The 17500-nt window shown below is 50.2% G+C and overlaps 1 protein-coding gene across 4 annotated transcripts in view; it reads left to right on the plus strand.

Annotated features, from left to right (window-relative positions):
* The window catches only part of ephb2b (eph receptor B2b), a 111716-nt gene that overhangs the window by 77139 nt on the left and 17077 nt on the right, over window positions 1-17500 (plus strand). For all 4 annotated transcript variants that reach the window (XM_035632032.2, XM_035632035.2, XM_035632033.2 and 1 more), the window contains exons 5-6: window positions 1380-1715; window positions 16629-16753. In XM_035632032.2, coding sequence (XP_035487925.2) covers window positions 1380-1715; window positions 16629-16753 — 461 coding nt within the window. The remainder of the gene's footprint in view (window positions 1-1379; window positions 1716-16628; window positions 16754-17500) is intronic.

A 17500-nucleotide genomic window follows, 5' to 3' on the forward strand; every position in this document is an offset into this window, starting at 1 on the left:
CCGTCGTCCGTCCACACGTCTGACCGACGCTCGGGACTCGGCCGCCCCCTCCTCACCATCACGCAGCCCGGACTCCGGGCCGGTGCGGAGGTTACTGGGCCAGGGGCCCCCGGCTTTGTGACGGGGGCAGGAGCGGAGAATGGGCCCAGGCGAGACGCTCTCTTGTCATGCCAATGAAGCTGTTTGAATTTGAATTTGAATTTGAGGTTGACACTGAGGTTGAGAGAGAGAGAGGCTGGAGGATACACTGGAGCGAGGGAGCGAGGGAGCGAGGGGGGGTCGGTGGTCTTACTAAAACAAAGTGGGGGGCGAGTGAGAGAACCAGCTCCTTTCAGCGCTTCCTCCTCGCTCTCGCTCTCGACGTGTTGAAAGACCGAGAGGAGGGAAAAGATTTGATGGTTTCCAACAAAAGAGATTTGCATAAGCTCGGCTCTGGGAGTTCAGCAGCTGTTGTGAATGAGAACGCAGCAGCGGCACGTCACCCGTGTGAAGCGTAGCAGGGCCCGGCCCGATTGAAGCCAGGGAACGGCCCATCAGAGCATCCCGACAGCTAATGGGGGGGGGGGGGATGCCAAGGAGGAGTTATGTTTCCATGTGAGAGACACATGCCGGATGTCTGCTAATTGCAGCTGATTAAACCCAGTTTAAATAAGAAGTTATCAATCCGAACGTAGGATGTTGTGGGCGGAGACCAACAGTTTATCTCATTAGTCCCGGAGGGTTCGTCCTCCGTGATGAGATGTTTGTTTGTGCGGCCTGTCACTCACCGTGTCGCAGCATGTGGGGAGTTTCCTGCCCTCAGGCCGAGCTGCGGAGGAACAGGAGGCTTCTCTCCGCAGCAGTCACTCGATACCAAGCTCCATGAGAAGTCTGTCGAGAGGCGACGTTAAGAAAACACTCCACAAAGTGGAGTCCAGCTCGGAGAGGGAGGGAGTTTAAATGATGGTCCCGAGGGAAGAGGGTTTCTCTCTGCTCCTGTCAACGAGGACAGAGTCAGACCAGAGGGATGGACTTTTACTTTAGTTCAGTTTATATCATTAATCTTCATCACAGACATTATGTCTTAGACCGAGAAACAACGATCAGGACGCAGAATCACCACCACGGACATTTGACTCTAAACTTCAGGACGAAGAACAATCTACATTTTATTTCCTCAAACAACAAAAGACAAATTCATGAATAAAGACCTGAAGCAACTTCTCCTTTGTCCCTTTAGTTTGTATCAAATAGATTTGAATTTGCTTTTGGTTCACTATTTAAAATCAATGTAGTTTAATCTCTTGGATTCGAATATTAACTAGATTATGGAGAGATTACGTGTGTCGATATCTGTATTGGATTAAAGTGTTGACTGTAGAATCCTCCCGTGTTTCCAGCCGTCCCCTCGGCGCCGCAGACCGTCATCTCCAGTGTGAACGAGACGTCCGTCATGTTGGAGTGGACGCCTCCTCGGGACTCCGGCGGCCGCGAGGACGTCGTCTTCAACATCATCTGTAAGAGCTGCGGCGGCGGGCGAGGCGGCTGCACCCGCTGCGGGGACAACGTCCAGTTCCTGCCCCGTCAGCTGGGCCTGACGGAATCCCGGGTCTACATCAGCGACCTGCTGGCCCACACGCAGTACACCTTCGAGGTGCAGGCCGTCAACGGGGTGTCGGACCAGAGCCCCTACTCCCCCCAGTACGCCTCCGTCAACATCACCACCAACCAGGCCGGTGAGTCGACCCTTTATTACCATGTGGTTTCCTCTCTCTCCTCCCTCCTCCCCTCTCTTCCTTTCCTTTCTTCCTCTCCTCTCTCATCTCTTCTCCTCCCCTCTCCTCTCCTCCCTCCTCCCCTCTCTCTCCTCCTCTCCTCTCTTCCTTTCCTTTCTTCCTCTCCTCCCCTCCTCCTCTCCTCTCCTCTCTCATCTCCTCCCCTCCTCCTCGTCCCTCCTCCCTGTCCCTCCTCCTCTCCTCTCCTCTCTCATCTCTCCTCCTCCCCTCTCATCTCTCCTCCTCGCCTCTCTCCTCCTCGTCCCTCCTCCCTGTCCCTCCTCCTCTCCTCTCCTCTCTCATCTCTCCTCCTCCCCTCTCATCTCCTCTCTCCTCCCCTCTCTCTCCTCCTCCCCTCTCTTCCTTTCCTTTCTTCCTCTCCTCTCTCATCTCTTCTCCTCCCCTCTCCTCTCCTCCCTCCTCCCCTCTCTCTCCTCCTCTCCTCTCTTCCTTTCCTTTCTTCCTCTCCTCTCTCATCTCTCATCCCTCCTCTCCTCTCTCATCTCCTCCCCTCCTCCCTGTCCCTCCTCCTCTCCTCTCCTCTCTCATCTCTCATCCCTCCTCTCCTCTCTCATCTCCTCCCCTCCTCCTCCTCTCCTCTCCTCTCTCATCTCTCCTCCTCGTCCCTCTCCTCCTCGTCCCTCTCTTCTCCTCTCCTCTCTCATCTCTCCTCCTCCCCTCTCATCTCTCCTCCTCGCCTCTCTCCTCCTCGTCCCTCCTCCCTGTCCCTCCTCCTCTCCTCTCCTCCCCTCCTCCCTGTCCCTCCTCCTCTCCTCTCCTCTCTCATCTCCTCCCCTCCTCCTCGTCCCTCCTCCCTGTCCCTCCTCCTCTCCTCTCCTCTCTCCTCTCTCCTCCTCCCCTCTCCTCTCCTCTCTCATCTCTCTTCCTCCCCTCTCATCTCTCCTCCTCGTCCCTCCTCCCTGTCCCTCCTCCTCTCCTCTCCTCCCCTCCTCCCTGTCCCTCCTCCTCTCCTCTCCTCTCTCATCTCCTCCCCTCCTCCTCGTCCCTCCTCCTCGTCCCTCCTCCCTGTCCCTCCTCCTCTCCTCTCCTCTCTCATCTCTCCTCCTCCCCTCTCATCTCCTCTCTCCTCTCCCCTCTCATCTCTCCTCCTCGTCCCTCTCCTCCTCGTCCCTCTCTTCTCCTCTCCTCTCCAGTACAGTACCTCTTCATCACACTCATTCCTCTACAAACACTCTGCACACCGGGTCCAGTGTGGTGACGTGTGCAGATGAAGGGTTCTGTAATGGGACGGAGAGTGGTGTTGATGATGCGACAGACGGATTGTGATTGGCTGCTTGTCTTTGCGGTGTGACCTCATCACAGACTCGCTGCTGTCTCTCCTCTTCACCCACAGTGATTACAGCTCTTCTCTTCCACCCACCTGCTCGCAGAGTGTATATGCATATAGTGAATACACTACTGTATTAATAATAGACATAATAACTGGAGTGACCTTTTAACCTTCGTGACTTTATAACGTCCTCAGTGTCTCTGAAGCTTTTCAGTCTTTTCACCACTTGATTGCAGTTGAAGTCGACCACATCTCCAATGATTTCTCTGAGGCTGCAGCCGTGATTGGCTCTTTAATTGTCTACATCAACCTCATCATGTGGCTGATGAAGCACTGATGACACACGTGTCTGATGTCTGACCACACACACAAGTGCCCGTCCGTCATATCTCATCATCCGACTCTCTAGTACACGTCTTCACCTGAGGACCGGCTTCCTGAAGCACCGGCTCTTTTGTTCAACTCTCACTCGCTCATTACTTTCCTCCGGATGTCTACATGGAAGCAGCTGAATAGGAAGCGTAGACACGTCGGATGAACACATTTGTAAAACAAGCCACTGTAACAAACCTCCACGTTGACAGGAATCTGTTTGTGTAAAAGTTCCATAGAGCCCCAGGTTACAATGATTAAACTCCGTGTCACGGTGAAATGGAGGCTTTATTCTCCGGGCGACCCCCTTTTGTTGTCTGTTGTGATTTGAGTCAGTGGTGTGGGGGGTTAATGAGGGCCTGTGAGTGCAGTTGAGCGTTGTAATGAGGCCCCTGCCCCGCTCTTTCTCACCGGGCCACAATAAGACCGCCACCCCAACCCTTGGCTTCTCTGCTCCCCCTGCCGAGGGGACCTGGCGGAAATTGGGGGGACTAGCCCTAACCCTCGACTGAAGTGCCAGTCACATTGGATTAGGCAGCGAGGGCTCCCGTCGGATGGAGCTGTGAAAAGAACTCAACTCTTGTTTGGCCCACTCCCCCACTCCCCCGACCCCCGCGACCCTGGAAAACCAGGCTCACTCCTGGGACACGGGTTTGAGTTCTGCGGTGCCCCGCCACAGGGCCGGGGTCACGGGGACGACGAGCCATAATTGCATCTGGTTTGAGGCCTGGAGGTTACATAAACATCATGTCGGCACTAATTACCTCAGGCAGCTCGGTGCCGCCCCCTCCACGTGTGAGGGGCAGCAAAACAGACCTGTGTTTGAAATGTTGTGTTCAGATTCGCGTCTCACTCCGTCCTTCAGTCGGCGCCATGTGAAAGCTACAGATACACAAGTCAAGTGAAAGTGAGTCGTGGTCTACGACTGGTTGGTGTGAAGGGGGCGGGGCCGGCAGCAGAGTGGTGTGAGGTGAGAGCGGCCCACAGTCTCCTCCTCCTCCTCCTCTGGGATGAAGCCTCACACAGAGACATGGCGTGCTGAACGGCATTTAAGCTCATTTTATAAGCATATGACTAAATCCCCAAAACTTGTCTTGTGTCGACTTTTCATGCGCCGCAGAGCGTTTTTTATAATAATGAGTAAAGCTGTCGACTTTGCTTTGTCTCTGAAAAGTTGCTCTTTGTGCGACGTGTGGTGGAGGTGTGGAGGTGTGGAGGTGGAGGGGAGGAGGTGGAGGTGTGGAGGTGTGGAGGTGTGGATGTGGGGAGGTGTGGAGGTGGAGGGGAGGAGGTGGAGGTGTGGAGGTGTGGAGGTGGAGGTGTGGAGGTGTGGAGGTGCGGAGGTGGAGGGGAGGAGGTGGAGGTGGGGGGGTGTGGAGGTGTGGAGGTGGAGGGGAGGAGGTGGAGGTGTGGAGGTGTGGAGGTGGAGGTGTGGAGGTGTGGAGGTGCGGAGGTGGAGGGGAGGAGGTGGAGGTGTGGAGGTGGGGAGGTGGAGGTGTGGAGGTGGAGGTGGGGAGGTGTGGAGGTGCGGAGGTGGGGAGGTGGAGGTGGGGGGGTGTGGAGGTGTGGAGGTGGAGGGGAGGAGGTGGAGGTGTGGAGGTGCGGAGGTGGAGGGGAGGAGGTGGAGGTGTGGAGGTGGAGGTGTGGAGGTGTGGAGGTGCGGAGGTGGAGGGGAGGAGGTGGAGGTGTGGAGGTGTGGAGGTGGGGAGGTGTGGAGGTGGGGAGGTGTGGAGGTGGAGGTGGGGAGGTGCGGAGGTGGAGGTGAGGAGGTGGAGGTGTGGAGGTGGGGAGGTGGAGGTGGAGGTGTGGAGGTGCGGAGGTGGGGAGGTGGAGGTTTGGAGGTGTGGAGGTGGAGGTGTGGAGGTTTGGAGGTGTGGAGGTGGAGGTGTGGAGGTGGAGGTGTGGAGGAGGTGGGGAGGTGGAGGTGGGGAGGTGGAGGTGTGGAGGTGGAGGTGTGGAGGAGGTGGGGAGGTGGAGGTGGGGAGGTGGAGGTGGGGAGGTGCGGAGGTGGAGGTGAGGAGGTGGAGGTGTGGAGGTGGGGAGGTGGAGGTGGAGGTGTGGAGGTGCGGAGGTGGGGAGGTGGAGGTGGGGAGGTGGGGAGGAGGAGGTGGAGGTGTGGAGGTGCGGAGGTGGGGAGGTGGAGGTTTGGAGGTGTGGAGGTGGAGGTGTGGAGGTTTGGAGGAGTGGAGGTGGAGGTGTGGAGGTGGAGGTGTGGAGGAGGTGGGGAGGTGGAGGTGGGGAGGTGGAGGTGTGGAGGTGGAGGTGTGTCACTCTGAGTTAACTGGGCCTGACAGGTGAGAGGGTGTGACGGGGGAGGGGTCCAATATAAATGTGTCTCATCGTCACCTTTTTTAAAAAGACACTTGATAGAAAATATCCTGCAGTCGAGAGGCTTTTTATGATCCTAAGATTCAAAGCATTTATGACTTCTGCTGCACGTTCTCTGACATATGAGCTGGTTCCTCTGCTCCGTCGGTCGGACTCGTTCCCTCGGTGCCGTGAACAAAGGGCTGCAGTTTGTTTTCTCTCACTTCTTCACACATCGTTCCGCTGCAGTAGAAACTCATTAGAGAACAAAGTGTGGATTATTTTCCCTCAGAAAATAGTCCCAAGCTAATTGTGTGACATTTGTCCAAATTATAGTTCCGACTGTTTCAAAAAACTAACTCTAGAATGATTGACTTCTTCTATAGGAACGAATGGGCTCGGCCCGGAAAGTGTTCAGAGACAGACTTACCCATATATGTTATATATATATAAAACATGTGTGTGTGTGTGTGCGCGCGTGCGCGTGTGTGTGTGTGTGTGTGTGTGTGTGTTATATATACATTTAAAAAGATATTGAATTGACCAGCCTCCTTCGCAATTTGAAGAACAACCGACTTCTCATTCAGGAAATAATTATATTTTTGTTTCCTAAACAGATTCACAATCTACATCCTGTCATGTTGTCCTCACACGTCTGAGACACAGACCTCACACACACACACACACACACACACGCACACACACACACACGCACACACACACACACACACGAACACACACACACACGCACACACACACACACACACACACACACGCACACACGCACACACACACACACACACACACAGTCTGACACACAGTCTGACACAGTCTGACACACACACACACACACACACACAGTCTGACACACAGTCTGACACAGTCTGACACACATACACACACACACAGTCTGACACAGTCTGACACACATACACACACACACACACAGTCTGACACACACACACACACACACAGTCTGACACACACACACACACACACACAGTCTGACACACAGACACACACACACACACACACACACACAGTCTGACACACAGTCTAACACACACACACACAGTCTGACACAGTCTAACACACACACACACAGTCTGACACACAGACACACACACACACACACACACACACACAGTCTGACACACAGTCTAACACACACACACACAGTCTGACACACAGTCTAAAACACACACACACACACACACAGTCTACTTACTGTATGTATATCAAACACGTGACGTCAGCGTATGTGTGATGTCAGGTGAACTCGCTCAGGCCTGTTTAAGCAGACAGTAATATCTAAGTGGCACGTTTCTGAATCAGAAAATTATAGTCATCACCATATGATATTCATGAGAGAATGAAGCCTTTTTATGGTATAACTGATGAACTTATTGTATACAGATGGGACGTTGCTTTAAATTATGAAGACGCAAACCAGTGAAATAATAATGAGCTGCTGCATCATCACCTTCAGCTCGTAGCAGAGAGACGCAGTATATCAGTTTCTGCATATGTGTATTCTATAGTTGGTTTTGAGCGCTTCATTAACTTAGGTGAGTCGTGGCATCGAGGAGCCGAGGCACTGGATTAGTTTCTTATCAGGTGAACTGGCTGATTGTGGAAGGAAACCACATTAGTGAGGGGAGTGTGTGTGTGTGTGTGTGTGTGTGTGTGTGCGTGTGTGCGTGCGTGCGTGCGTCAGACAGTGACACCAGTTTATATATCAATATATACGGTATAATATATTATCCGCCTGTCTCATCTCATCCAGAGTTATTTTAATCTGTGCAACAGAACGAGTGAAGAGACGCTTCTTGTACAAAGGACGTCGTTGTCTGCAGGATTGATTTTTTTTACACTTTCCTGGAATTGTAGATATTATATGTAGGTTCACATGTGGTGACTAATAGACCAAGGAATCCTCCTTTATAAAACCATCTGCTAAATGAATTAAATATAATATCATGTACTATCATGTAATGTAAAACTCCACTTGTTAGTCTGAGTAGCATGTTTAAAAGATGATTTGTACCTGAAGTGTCAGAATGTACAACTTGCTGGGGTAAGAGACGGGGGTGTGACGGGGTGAGACGGGTTGAAATGGGGTGAGACGGGGTGAGATGGGGTGAGAGGGGGTGAGACGGAGTAAGAGGGGGTGAGATGGGGTGAGATGGGGTGAAACGTGGTGAGACAGAATGAGACAGGGTGAGACGGAGTGAGACAGGATGAGACAGGGTGAGACGGGGTGAGATGGGGTGAGAGGGGGTGAGACGGAGTAAGAGGGGGTGAGATGGGGTGAAACGTGGTGAGACAGGATGAGACAGGGTGTGACGGAGTCAGACGGAGTGAGACGGGGTGAGAGGCGGTAAAACGGAGTAAGAGGGGGTGAGACAGGGTGAGACGGAGTGAGACGGGGTGAGACGGGGTGAGACGGAGTCAGAGGGGGTGAGATGGGGTGAAACGTGGTGAGACAGGGTGTGACGGAGCCACGTCACAAGTCACCTACAGAGATGTGGAGGTTAAAAGTGAGATGGGGTGAGATGGGGTGAAACGTGGTGAGACAGGATGAGACAGGGTGAGACGGAGTGAGACAGGATGAGACAGGGTGAGACGGAGTCAGACGGAGTGAGACGGGGTGAGATGGGGTGAGAGGGGGTGAGACGGAGTAAGAGGGGGTGAGATGGGGTGAAACGTGGTGAGACAGGATGAGACAGGGTGTGACGGAGTCAGACGGAGTGAGACGGGGTGAGAGGCGGTAAAACGGAGTAAGAGGGGGTGAGACAGGGTGAGACGGGGTGAGACGGGGTGAGACGGAGTCAGAGGGGGTGAGATGGGGTGAAACGTGGTGAGACAGGGTGTGACGGAGCCACGTCACAAGTCACCTACAGAGATGTGGAGGTTAAAAGTGAGATGGGGTGAGATGGGGTGAAACGTGGTGAGACAGGATGAGACAGGGTGAGACGGAGTGAGACAGGATGAGACAGGGTGAGACGGAGTCAGACGGAGTGAGACGGGGTGAGATGGGGTGAGAGGGGGTGAGACGGAGTAAGAGGGGGTGAGATGGGGTGAAACGTGGTGAGACAGGATGAGACAGGGTGTGACGGAGTCAGACGGAGTGAGACGGGGTGAGAGGCGGTAAAACGGAGTAAGAGGGGGTGAGGCAGGGTGAGACGGAGTGAGACGGGGTGAGACGGGGTGAGACGGAGTCAGACGGAGTGAGACGGGGTGAGATGGGGTGAGAGGGGTTGAGACGGAGTAAGAGGGGGTGAGATGGGGTGAAACATGGTGAGACAGGGTGTGACGGAGTGAGACGGGGTGAGAGGCGGTAAAACGGAGTAAGAGGGGGTGAGACAGGGTGAGACGGGGTGAGACAGGATGAGACAGGGTGAGACGGAGTGAAAGGGGGTGAGACGGGGTGAGACAGGGTGAGACGGAGTGAGACAGGATGAGACAGGGTGAGACGGAGTGAGACGGAGTGAAAGGGGGTGAGACAGGATGAGACAGGGTGAGACGGAGTGAGACGGGGTTAGATGGGGTGAGAGGGGGTGAGACGGAGTGAGACGGGGTGAGACGGAGTGAGAGGGGGTGAGACTGGGTGAGACGGAGTGAGACGGAGTGAGATGGAGTGAGACGGGGTGAGACGGGGATCAGCAGTGAGACGCAGTGAACATGACCAGCAGCGTCACAGTGACAGAAGGTGTTGAGTCGGACACATATGGTGGAGACCACAGTGTCAGTCGCCGGGCAGACGGACACGAGGCCGGGGCGTCCACCTGGAGCTCAGCCCTGACGCAGCTGCTCCACTCGTCAGACAGACAGACAGACAGACAGACACACAGACAGACAGACAGACAGACAGACAGACACACAGACAGACAGACAGACAGGCGGACGGACGGACGGACGGACGGACGGACGGACGGACGGACGGACAGACAGACAGACAGACGGACAGACGGACAGACGGACAGACGGACAGACAGACAGACAGACACAGACAGACAGACACACAGACAGACACACAGACAGACAGACACACAGACAGACAGACAGACAGACGGACGGACGGAGACAGACAGACAGACAGACACACAGACAGGCGGACGGACAGACAGACAGACAGACACACAGACACATAGACAGGCGGACGGACAGACAGACACACACACAGACAGACAGACACACAGACAGAACCTGTGTATGTATTTCATCACGTCTCCCCGAGGAGAAGACGCACGTGGAGATTTAGTTTAACATGAGTTGACTAATTGATCTTTGTCATAAATCATTCAGCCGTTTGTGGTTCAGGATGAGATGTGCCGGTTGGAGCGAGCCACGTCACACGTCACCTGCAGAGATGTGGAGGTTAAAAGACCCAGTGACTGTAAAATGAAACATAAAGTGAATATACGATTAATTATCTTTGAGTGGCTGTTTACTGGAATACTTGAATTATTGACTGAGCTTTAATGAAGTCATTTATTTACTCTTTACATCCGAGAGCTCCATGATGGAAAAGAAAGACGATAATAAATAAAGGGGATGAAGTAGAAAGGGTCACGAGCCAATAAGCCCCGTGTTTTTATTTATTTATTATATTTTCTATAAACTTTATAGAGTTAAGTTGAGTAATTAAGAAAATGGATCTGTGATGACCACGGTGACTCGACGCTCTGTCTCTTTCCTGACACACAACACTCTCGTTTCACATGCCAGACTCATTATTAGGGCCCGAGCTCCACTGACAAAGCTGCTGAACAACAGACTCGTCATTGTCTGAGTTGCTGGTTTGCGCCCGACATGCCGCCTCCCTCTGCTCCGTGAGGATCGGATGTCTCTAATACCTCTGGTGTTTCTGATCCTGCGATCTGCCTCCACCATCATCATCATCTCCGAGGTTTTATGTGTCAATTGGGGTCAGGAACTTTATGAGCGGAGATGATCTTTTATAATCCGTTGCCGTGTGTTGCACTCGATCTGGGGCGGATGTGCTACAGGTCATTTCCTCATCATGTATGTTGTAAACATGTTACATATGATGTTGGTTCAGTGGGAAGTGCAAGACACCAAATATAGACTGTTTGATTTAACTGTAGTTTCACAGATTCTGTTTGTGGCCGACGGCTGCTGGCGTGCTGACGTTCAGTTCTGCTCGTGTCAGCGTTGTGCTCGTCCTGATCCACCAACGAATCAGGGAGAAGCATCGCAGCATATTGACATGCATCCTGTGGTCGCTGGAGTTTCTCTCGGGTTTGGAAGCTGTTGAAATGCAGAAAAGCAGCTTGCCGATTAAACAGAGTTCGTGTGAGTCCAAACCCTGGTTCCTCGTCGCCGCGGCCGGCAGCTCCGACGTCGTCTGTCCAGACACTGAACGACCGCAGTGCGTCTGCGTGTCTCAGTCTCTAAATAACTTTATTGGTTCATTCTTTATCAAATGTTCACGCAGAACCACAAATGTCTCTTCTGTCCAGTTTGAGTTCTTCATGTGCAGAAACAAGGGATAAATGATAATTACATACGTCGTCTGTATTGAAAGAACGTCATATAAACATATTAGATACAAAATGTCCGAATCTGGAACGATAAAGTTTCCTTTGTGCTTCAAGATCGACCAGAAAATATACAGAGTTATTAGTTTTTATGGAAGTCGCTTTGTCATTTAGAGTTTTAACAACTGCAGTGAAGATCGGGAACAATTCAAAGTTGGATTGTGTGACGGTTGCTCAGCGGTTTCCTCTGCACACACACACACACACACACACACACACACTCATCTGACTCGTATCTCTCCTGATCTGCTGGACTGACTCAGATTTACAGTAGAACCTCTTCAGGCCACTGAAAACTCTTCAAGTGCCTGTTTTAGAATTAGCTGATGATGAATACGAGTGTGTTATAGGCCCCAGTCCTTTAGTGCAGATGGTTTAAAGCTTGATGAACTCAAATCACACTTTTGTAGCTTTACTGCACTGGAAAGTCTTTATTGATGTAAAACCCACAATGCTTTGCAGCTGGAGAAACAGGGCAGACTGCCAGTGTGCTAAAAGTACGTGCAAATATGGGCCTCTTCCTTCAAGACGGCTCGGTGTGCCGCTCATAAACGGCCGGCAGACATTGAGCGAGCAGTGGCAGCCCGGTCGGGAGGCTGCGAGTCGAGGACCAGCTGTTTGGGCCCGCGGGGAGAGATTGTGCTGTGGGGAAACTGATTTTTACAATGAAAAGGAAAAGGGATTTACGAGCCCTGACCTGTTCTCGCTACCTCCCCCATCTTCCCCAAATCAGAGCGTTGCTCTGAGCAGCAGAACTTCTGATCAGACCAGAGCCACATGCTCGGAGACACAGTGGACGATACAAGGTCCTTGACGTGACTCGTGTCTTTGTAAAGACCAAACCAAAACGGTTCGGACCATGTGCTGTTGTTATTTCTGTCTCTGTGTAAAATAAGTCAGGTGTGGGAACTACAAGCCGTTATTTAGACCGCTGTGATTGTCCCCACGTGTTCTGCTCCTTCACACGTGGTTCTACAGAACCGTTACTGACCTCAGGTCCACTCGGATCAATCCGTCTCTATCCACCGGCCTCGCTTAATAAAAAAGACCCGTCATGTCCTGAGTAAAGAGGGAAAACGTCAGGAGTCAACCTGTCAAAGAAGTAAATGAGTGTAGTGTGATGAAAGACAGCAGATATATAGAATAATGCTGAGTTGAAGCCTGGTTGATAATGAAAGTCCGTGTTCACACAGTGAAACATCCATTGGAGTGAACCAGCGTCTGTGTGTCCGTGTCTCGGGGCCGAGGCTTCAGCTTCATGCTCCAGTAGAACTTCATCTTCACTTCAGAGCCCTGTGAGGCAGAAACCTAATTCTCTGACAACAGCTGGGGACTCCCATCCGCTACGATCAGGACATGTGATACACAACCTTGAAAGTTATAAGCGGACTCCTCCCAAGGGCCCGGCGATGATATTCACCATTTAATTTGATTTCTCTCTGATTATCCTTCAGCGATATGTGAGATGAAAACTGCTCAGAAAGTCCGACACGTTGAATCGCATCAGGGAAATTCAACGCCTTCCCATTAATGATCCTCATCATCGGTGCATTTCGAGCTTTGGTTTGTAAATGAGAAATGTGGTGGAGATGAGGATATTTAATAATCATGGTTGAGACTCTCACTCCTCGGTGGTATGAAATATTCCTGTTAGATACAAATTCATCATTTATCTTTCTAATGTAATTACACACACTTGTGATTAGAAGCGCTTGGTTAGTTCTGGGAGCAGGAACAGAGCGTCCATTGATAAAACCTTTAGCTCGCCCACTTTGAACAAACGGATCTGACTTGAAATACTTTACATTATATAAACAAGTGGGAAACGTTCGTACATCTTTGTTTCTGATTCCTAATCGTCTGAAATGAGCTGCGATCCGCATGATTTAAAAATAATTATTGTAACAACAAAGAAAATAGCTTGAAACAACTACAACATGCATTTAGTGGCATAACTCAGTGAATGATGTTGACACAGTGAAATCCACGTGTTGACTCAACCCTTCAAATTACAGATTCAGTTTGGGGGAAAGTCTCGGTGCAGATCTGAAGCACAATGGAGACTTGTAGATCCGAGCTTCGTAATGAAATGTAAGAAAATGGTTTTCACGTGTGGTTCGGTGCTGCAGTGAAGAGTCGACCTGCGTCCTGCACATTCCTCAGTCGACTGGTGGAACGTCAGCGGAGATTGAAATATAATACACATCAACACTGTGGCTTTACTCCGTATTTACTTGTCTTCCTCTGATGTCATTGTCTTTTCACACACCAGCACTTCTCAGGTTCTCGCCGTCTGGAAGTTTGTCCTGTAGCAGGAGAACCCCAGAGTGTTGGCATGCGTCCATCTTCTGCACATGAACACATGAGCTGCCTTTGTTGCTCCGGCCTGGATCAGGTTACGAGGCTGCGCCGGGTTTAATGGAAGTTCTGTGCAGGAAGAGGCCATGTGGCAGTTTGACTGTATGAACATCCGTAATGTGAGACTCGTGAGTTCTCCTCAGAGTCACTGTTGGCCTTATTAGGTCTTATCGTCTTGTGACTGCAAACAAACGACTGGTTACTGTACATCACTGTACCTCCGGCTGCAGGACCGAGGCACATTGAGAAGGTCCTGAGTGGTTACTGTACATCACTGTACCTCCGGCTGCAGGACAGAGGCACATTGAGAAGGTCCTGAGTGGTTACTGTACATCACTGTACCTCCGGCTGCAGGACCGAGGCACATTGAGAAGGTCCTGAGTGGTTACTGTACATCACTGTACCTCCGGCTGCAGGACCGAGGCACAGTGAGAAGGTCCTGAGTGGTTACTGTACATCACTGTACCTCCGGCTGCAGGACAGAGGCACAGTGAGAAGGTCCTGAGTGGTTACTGTACATCACTGTACCTCCGGCTGCAGGACAGAGGCACATTGAGAAGGTCCTGAGTGGTTACTGTACATCACTGTACCTCCGGCTGCAGGACCGAGGCACATTGAGAAGGTCCTGAGTGGTTACTGTACATCACTGTACCTCCGGCTGCAGGACAGAGGCACAGTGAGAAGGTCCTGAGTGGTTACTGTACATCACTGTACCTCCGGCTGCAGGACAGAGGCACAGTGAGAAGGTCGGGCGTCCTGACCGGTTACTGTACATCACTGTACACGTCACTGTCCCTCCGGCTGCAGGATCCAGGCGTGATGTATGCGAGCTGCAGAGTCACAGGCCGTCGTGGTGTAAGTGCTCTGCCGAGATGAAATACTGAACATCGATTCATTATCTGCTGGCAACAGCACATGAGGACGTACTCAGACCCTTGACCAGCACACTTTATATGAGGCGCTGTGATTTGTTGGCTGCGATGGAGGCGTCTGTTGGGGGTCAGGGGTCGCGCGAGGCTCAGCTGATTAGCTGATGAGAATGAGTCGCTTATAAACGGGACTTTTTATCTCTTCGGGACAGAATCAGACCTGATAATCACTCCTGAGTGTTTCTGAACCCGATGCAGGTAGAAGATCTTTGATGAAGGAGATGCAGCAGTTGTAGTTTTCCAGGCAGTGGTTTTCCACAGAGGACGTGTGTCGGTGGAGACACTTCATGTGTGTGAGCCGTGGGCCTGCAGGGGATGAGTGTGGAGCTCGGGTCCATAAATCTTGGCCTGCTCCTCCCTCCCTGACTCGGAGGCCCGACTCCCCAGACGGAGCTTTTATCTTCAGCCTCTCTTCAATCCAGCCCACTGCAGCCTGAACGAATCCTAGTGCTTGTTGGAGGACGTGAGGTGGCCACGCCCCCACGACCTCACGGCTGCGCTCTAAAGAAAGTACAGAGTTGTAGGTCAGTGGGCTCGACACGACGTGAGGCCACCCAGGAAGTAAAGAGTCAGTTTACATGAAAGTTATTTTACTAATTATGAGGCAGAAGAAAAAAGAAAAGAAAACATAAGGTCACCTGTTCTGTGTGTGTGTGTGTGTGTGTGTGTGTGCGTGTGCATGTGTGTGTGTTTTTGACCAGTAATAAAGACTTAAAATGTGATGGGCAAGGTGATCCTTCTCCTTTTAATGTTTGTTATTCTTATTATTAGTAGTATTGCTATTATTATTGTTATTATTATTATTATTATTATTATTATTATTATTATTATTATTATTAATTTGATTATTATTAATATCATTATCATGGTCATTATTGGTATCTTCATTATATCTATTATTAATATTATGGTCAATGTTATTGTTATTGTTATTCTTATTATTAATAATAATAATATTATCATGGTCATTATGGACTTTATTATTATCATAATTTTTCTTATGATTATTCTTATTATTGTCATTATCATTATAATGAAATTACTTTTCTTTTCCCTGCTCCTTTTTCGTTCATGGAATGTGTATACGTATAGATTTTTGTTTTTGTTTTGTAAAATTGTTTTGGGTGAAATGAACAAAATAAATTATTATGAAATGAGAAACTGAAATGAAAATCATATGAAAATCACAGCTGATGCTGGGACGTCCCGGTACGAGGCTGCTCCTTTGTCCCTGTGTCCTCATTCTCTCTATAATGACGTTGCAGTACATGAGATGAATTGATGTGATGAATTGATGAGATTAATTGATTAGATGAATTAATGAGATGAATTGATGAGATGAATTAATGAGATGAATTGATGAGATGAATTCATGTGATGAATTCATGTGATGAATTGATGAGATGAATTGATGAGATGAAGTGATGAGATGAATTCATGTGATGAATTGATGTGATGAATTGATGAGATGAATTGATGAGATGAATTGATGAGATGAATTGATGAGATGAATTGATGAGATGAAGTGATGAGATGAATTGATGTGAGGAATTGATGTGATGAATTGATGAGATGAAGTGATGAGATGAAGTGATGAGATGAATTGATGAGATGAATTGATGAGATGAAGTGATGAGATGAAGTGATGAGATGAAGTGATGAAGTGATGAGATGAATTGATGTGATGAATTGATGAGATGAATTGATGAGATGAATTGATGTGATGAATTGATGAGATGAATTGATGTGATGAAGTGATGAGATGAATTGATGAGATGAATTGATGAGATGAAGTGATGAGATGAATTGATGAGATGAATTGATGTGATGAATTGATGAGATGAAGTGATGAAGTGATGAGATGAATTGATGAGATGAAGTGATGAGATGAATTGATGAGATGAATTGATGAGATGAAGTGATGAGATGAAGTGATGAAGTGATGAGATGAAGTGATGATGAGATGAAGTGATGAAGTGATGAGATGAAGTGATGAGATGACATGCTCCGTGTTGTAGGAGCCTGGTGTTAATCTGTGGTTGTTTCTCCTCAGCTCCGTCCACGGTGTCGATCATGCACCAGGTCAGTCGCACGGTGGACAGCATCACTCTCTCCTGGTCGCAGCCCGACCAGCCCAACGGCGTCATCCTGGACTACGAGCTGCAGTACTATGAGAAGGTAACGACGCTAAGCTAATCCACACAAACGTCATCCAGCGCCTCTGGTGTTTAGTGAGACATTTACATTCAGACTCTCTCCTGCCGCTGCAGCACTTCCTGAGGCTCCTGAACACAACTTGTGCTCGTTCTCTTTCAATTATAATCTCCGTCAGTCACCGGAGGAGGAACCAGGCGCAGCTGCAGTGGAGCCGTCGAGACTTGTGGTTGAAACAATGCTGCACTGGCTGCAGTAAAAATAGTTTTCAAGGTTCAAGCTCCTCCCACTCGGCACTCGCTCTCACAAGAAGAGCTGCCGTCGCACGTGTGCGTTGATTCGAGCACAGTACACACACACACACACACACACACACACACACGTTGAGCTTTCCTCTAGATGCCGAGCCATATTCCCCTTTTGAATATGAATCTCTTTCCCGACGGAGGGAGCTGTCACAACAGTCTGAGGCCCCTGCTGAGGCTGCGAGGTGTGTGAGCTCCGTCAGCGTTCTGAGAGCAGCTCTGATCTTCAGGCGGCTCGACTCACAGAAGCCTCCTGACCTGAAACTGCCACCACACAATCTTGATAGCTGCAGCTCGTGGCTTCTGCCTCCGAGTCCTGCTGCTCGTCCAACATCAGGCTCATTCAGATTAGTTATTTATAGTATTATTGTGGGTTCTGAGCAAATGAGTGAAGTGACGAGTCGAGATCTGTTTTTCGTCCGAACCATTTCTGCTCCTGATTGTTCAGGCGAAGGTTTTAGCCTTT

This window comes from Scophthalmus maximus, chromosome 6, assembly GCF_022379125.1.
Source record: "Scophthalmus maximus strain ysfricsl-2021 chromosome 6, ASM2237912v1, whole genome shotgun sequence".
Lineage (NCBI taxonomy): Eukaryota > Metazoa > Chordata > Actinopteri > Pleuronectiformes > Scophthalmidae > Scophthalmus > Scophthalmus maximus.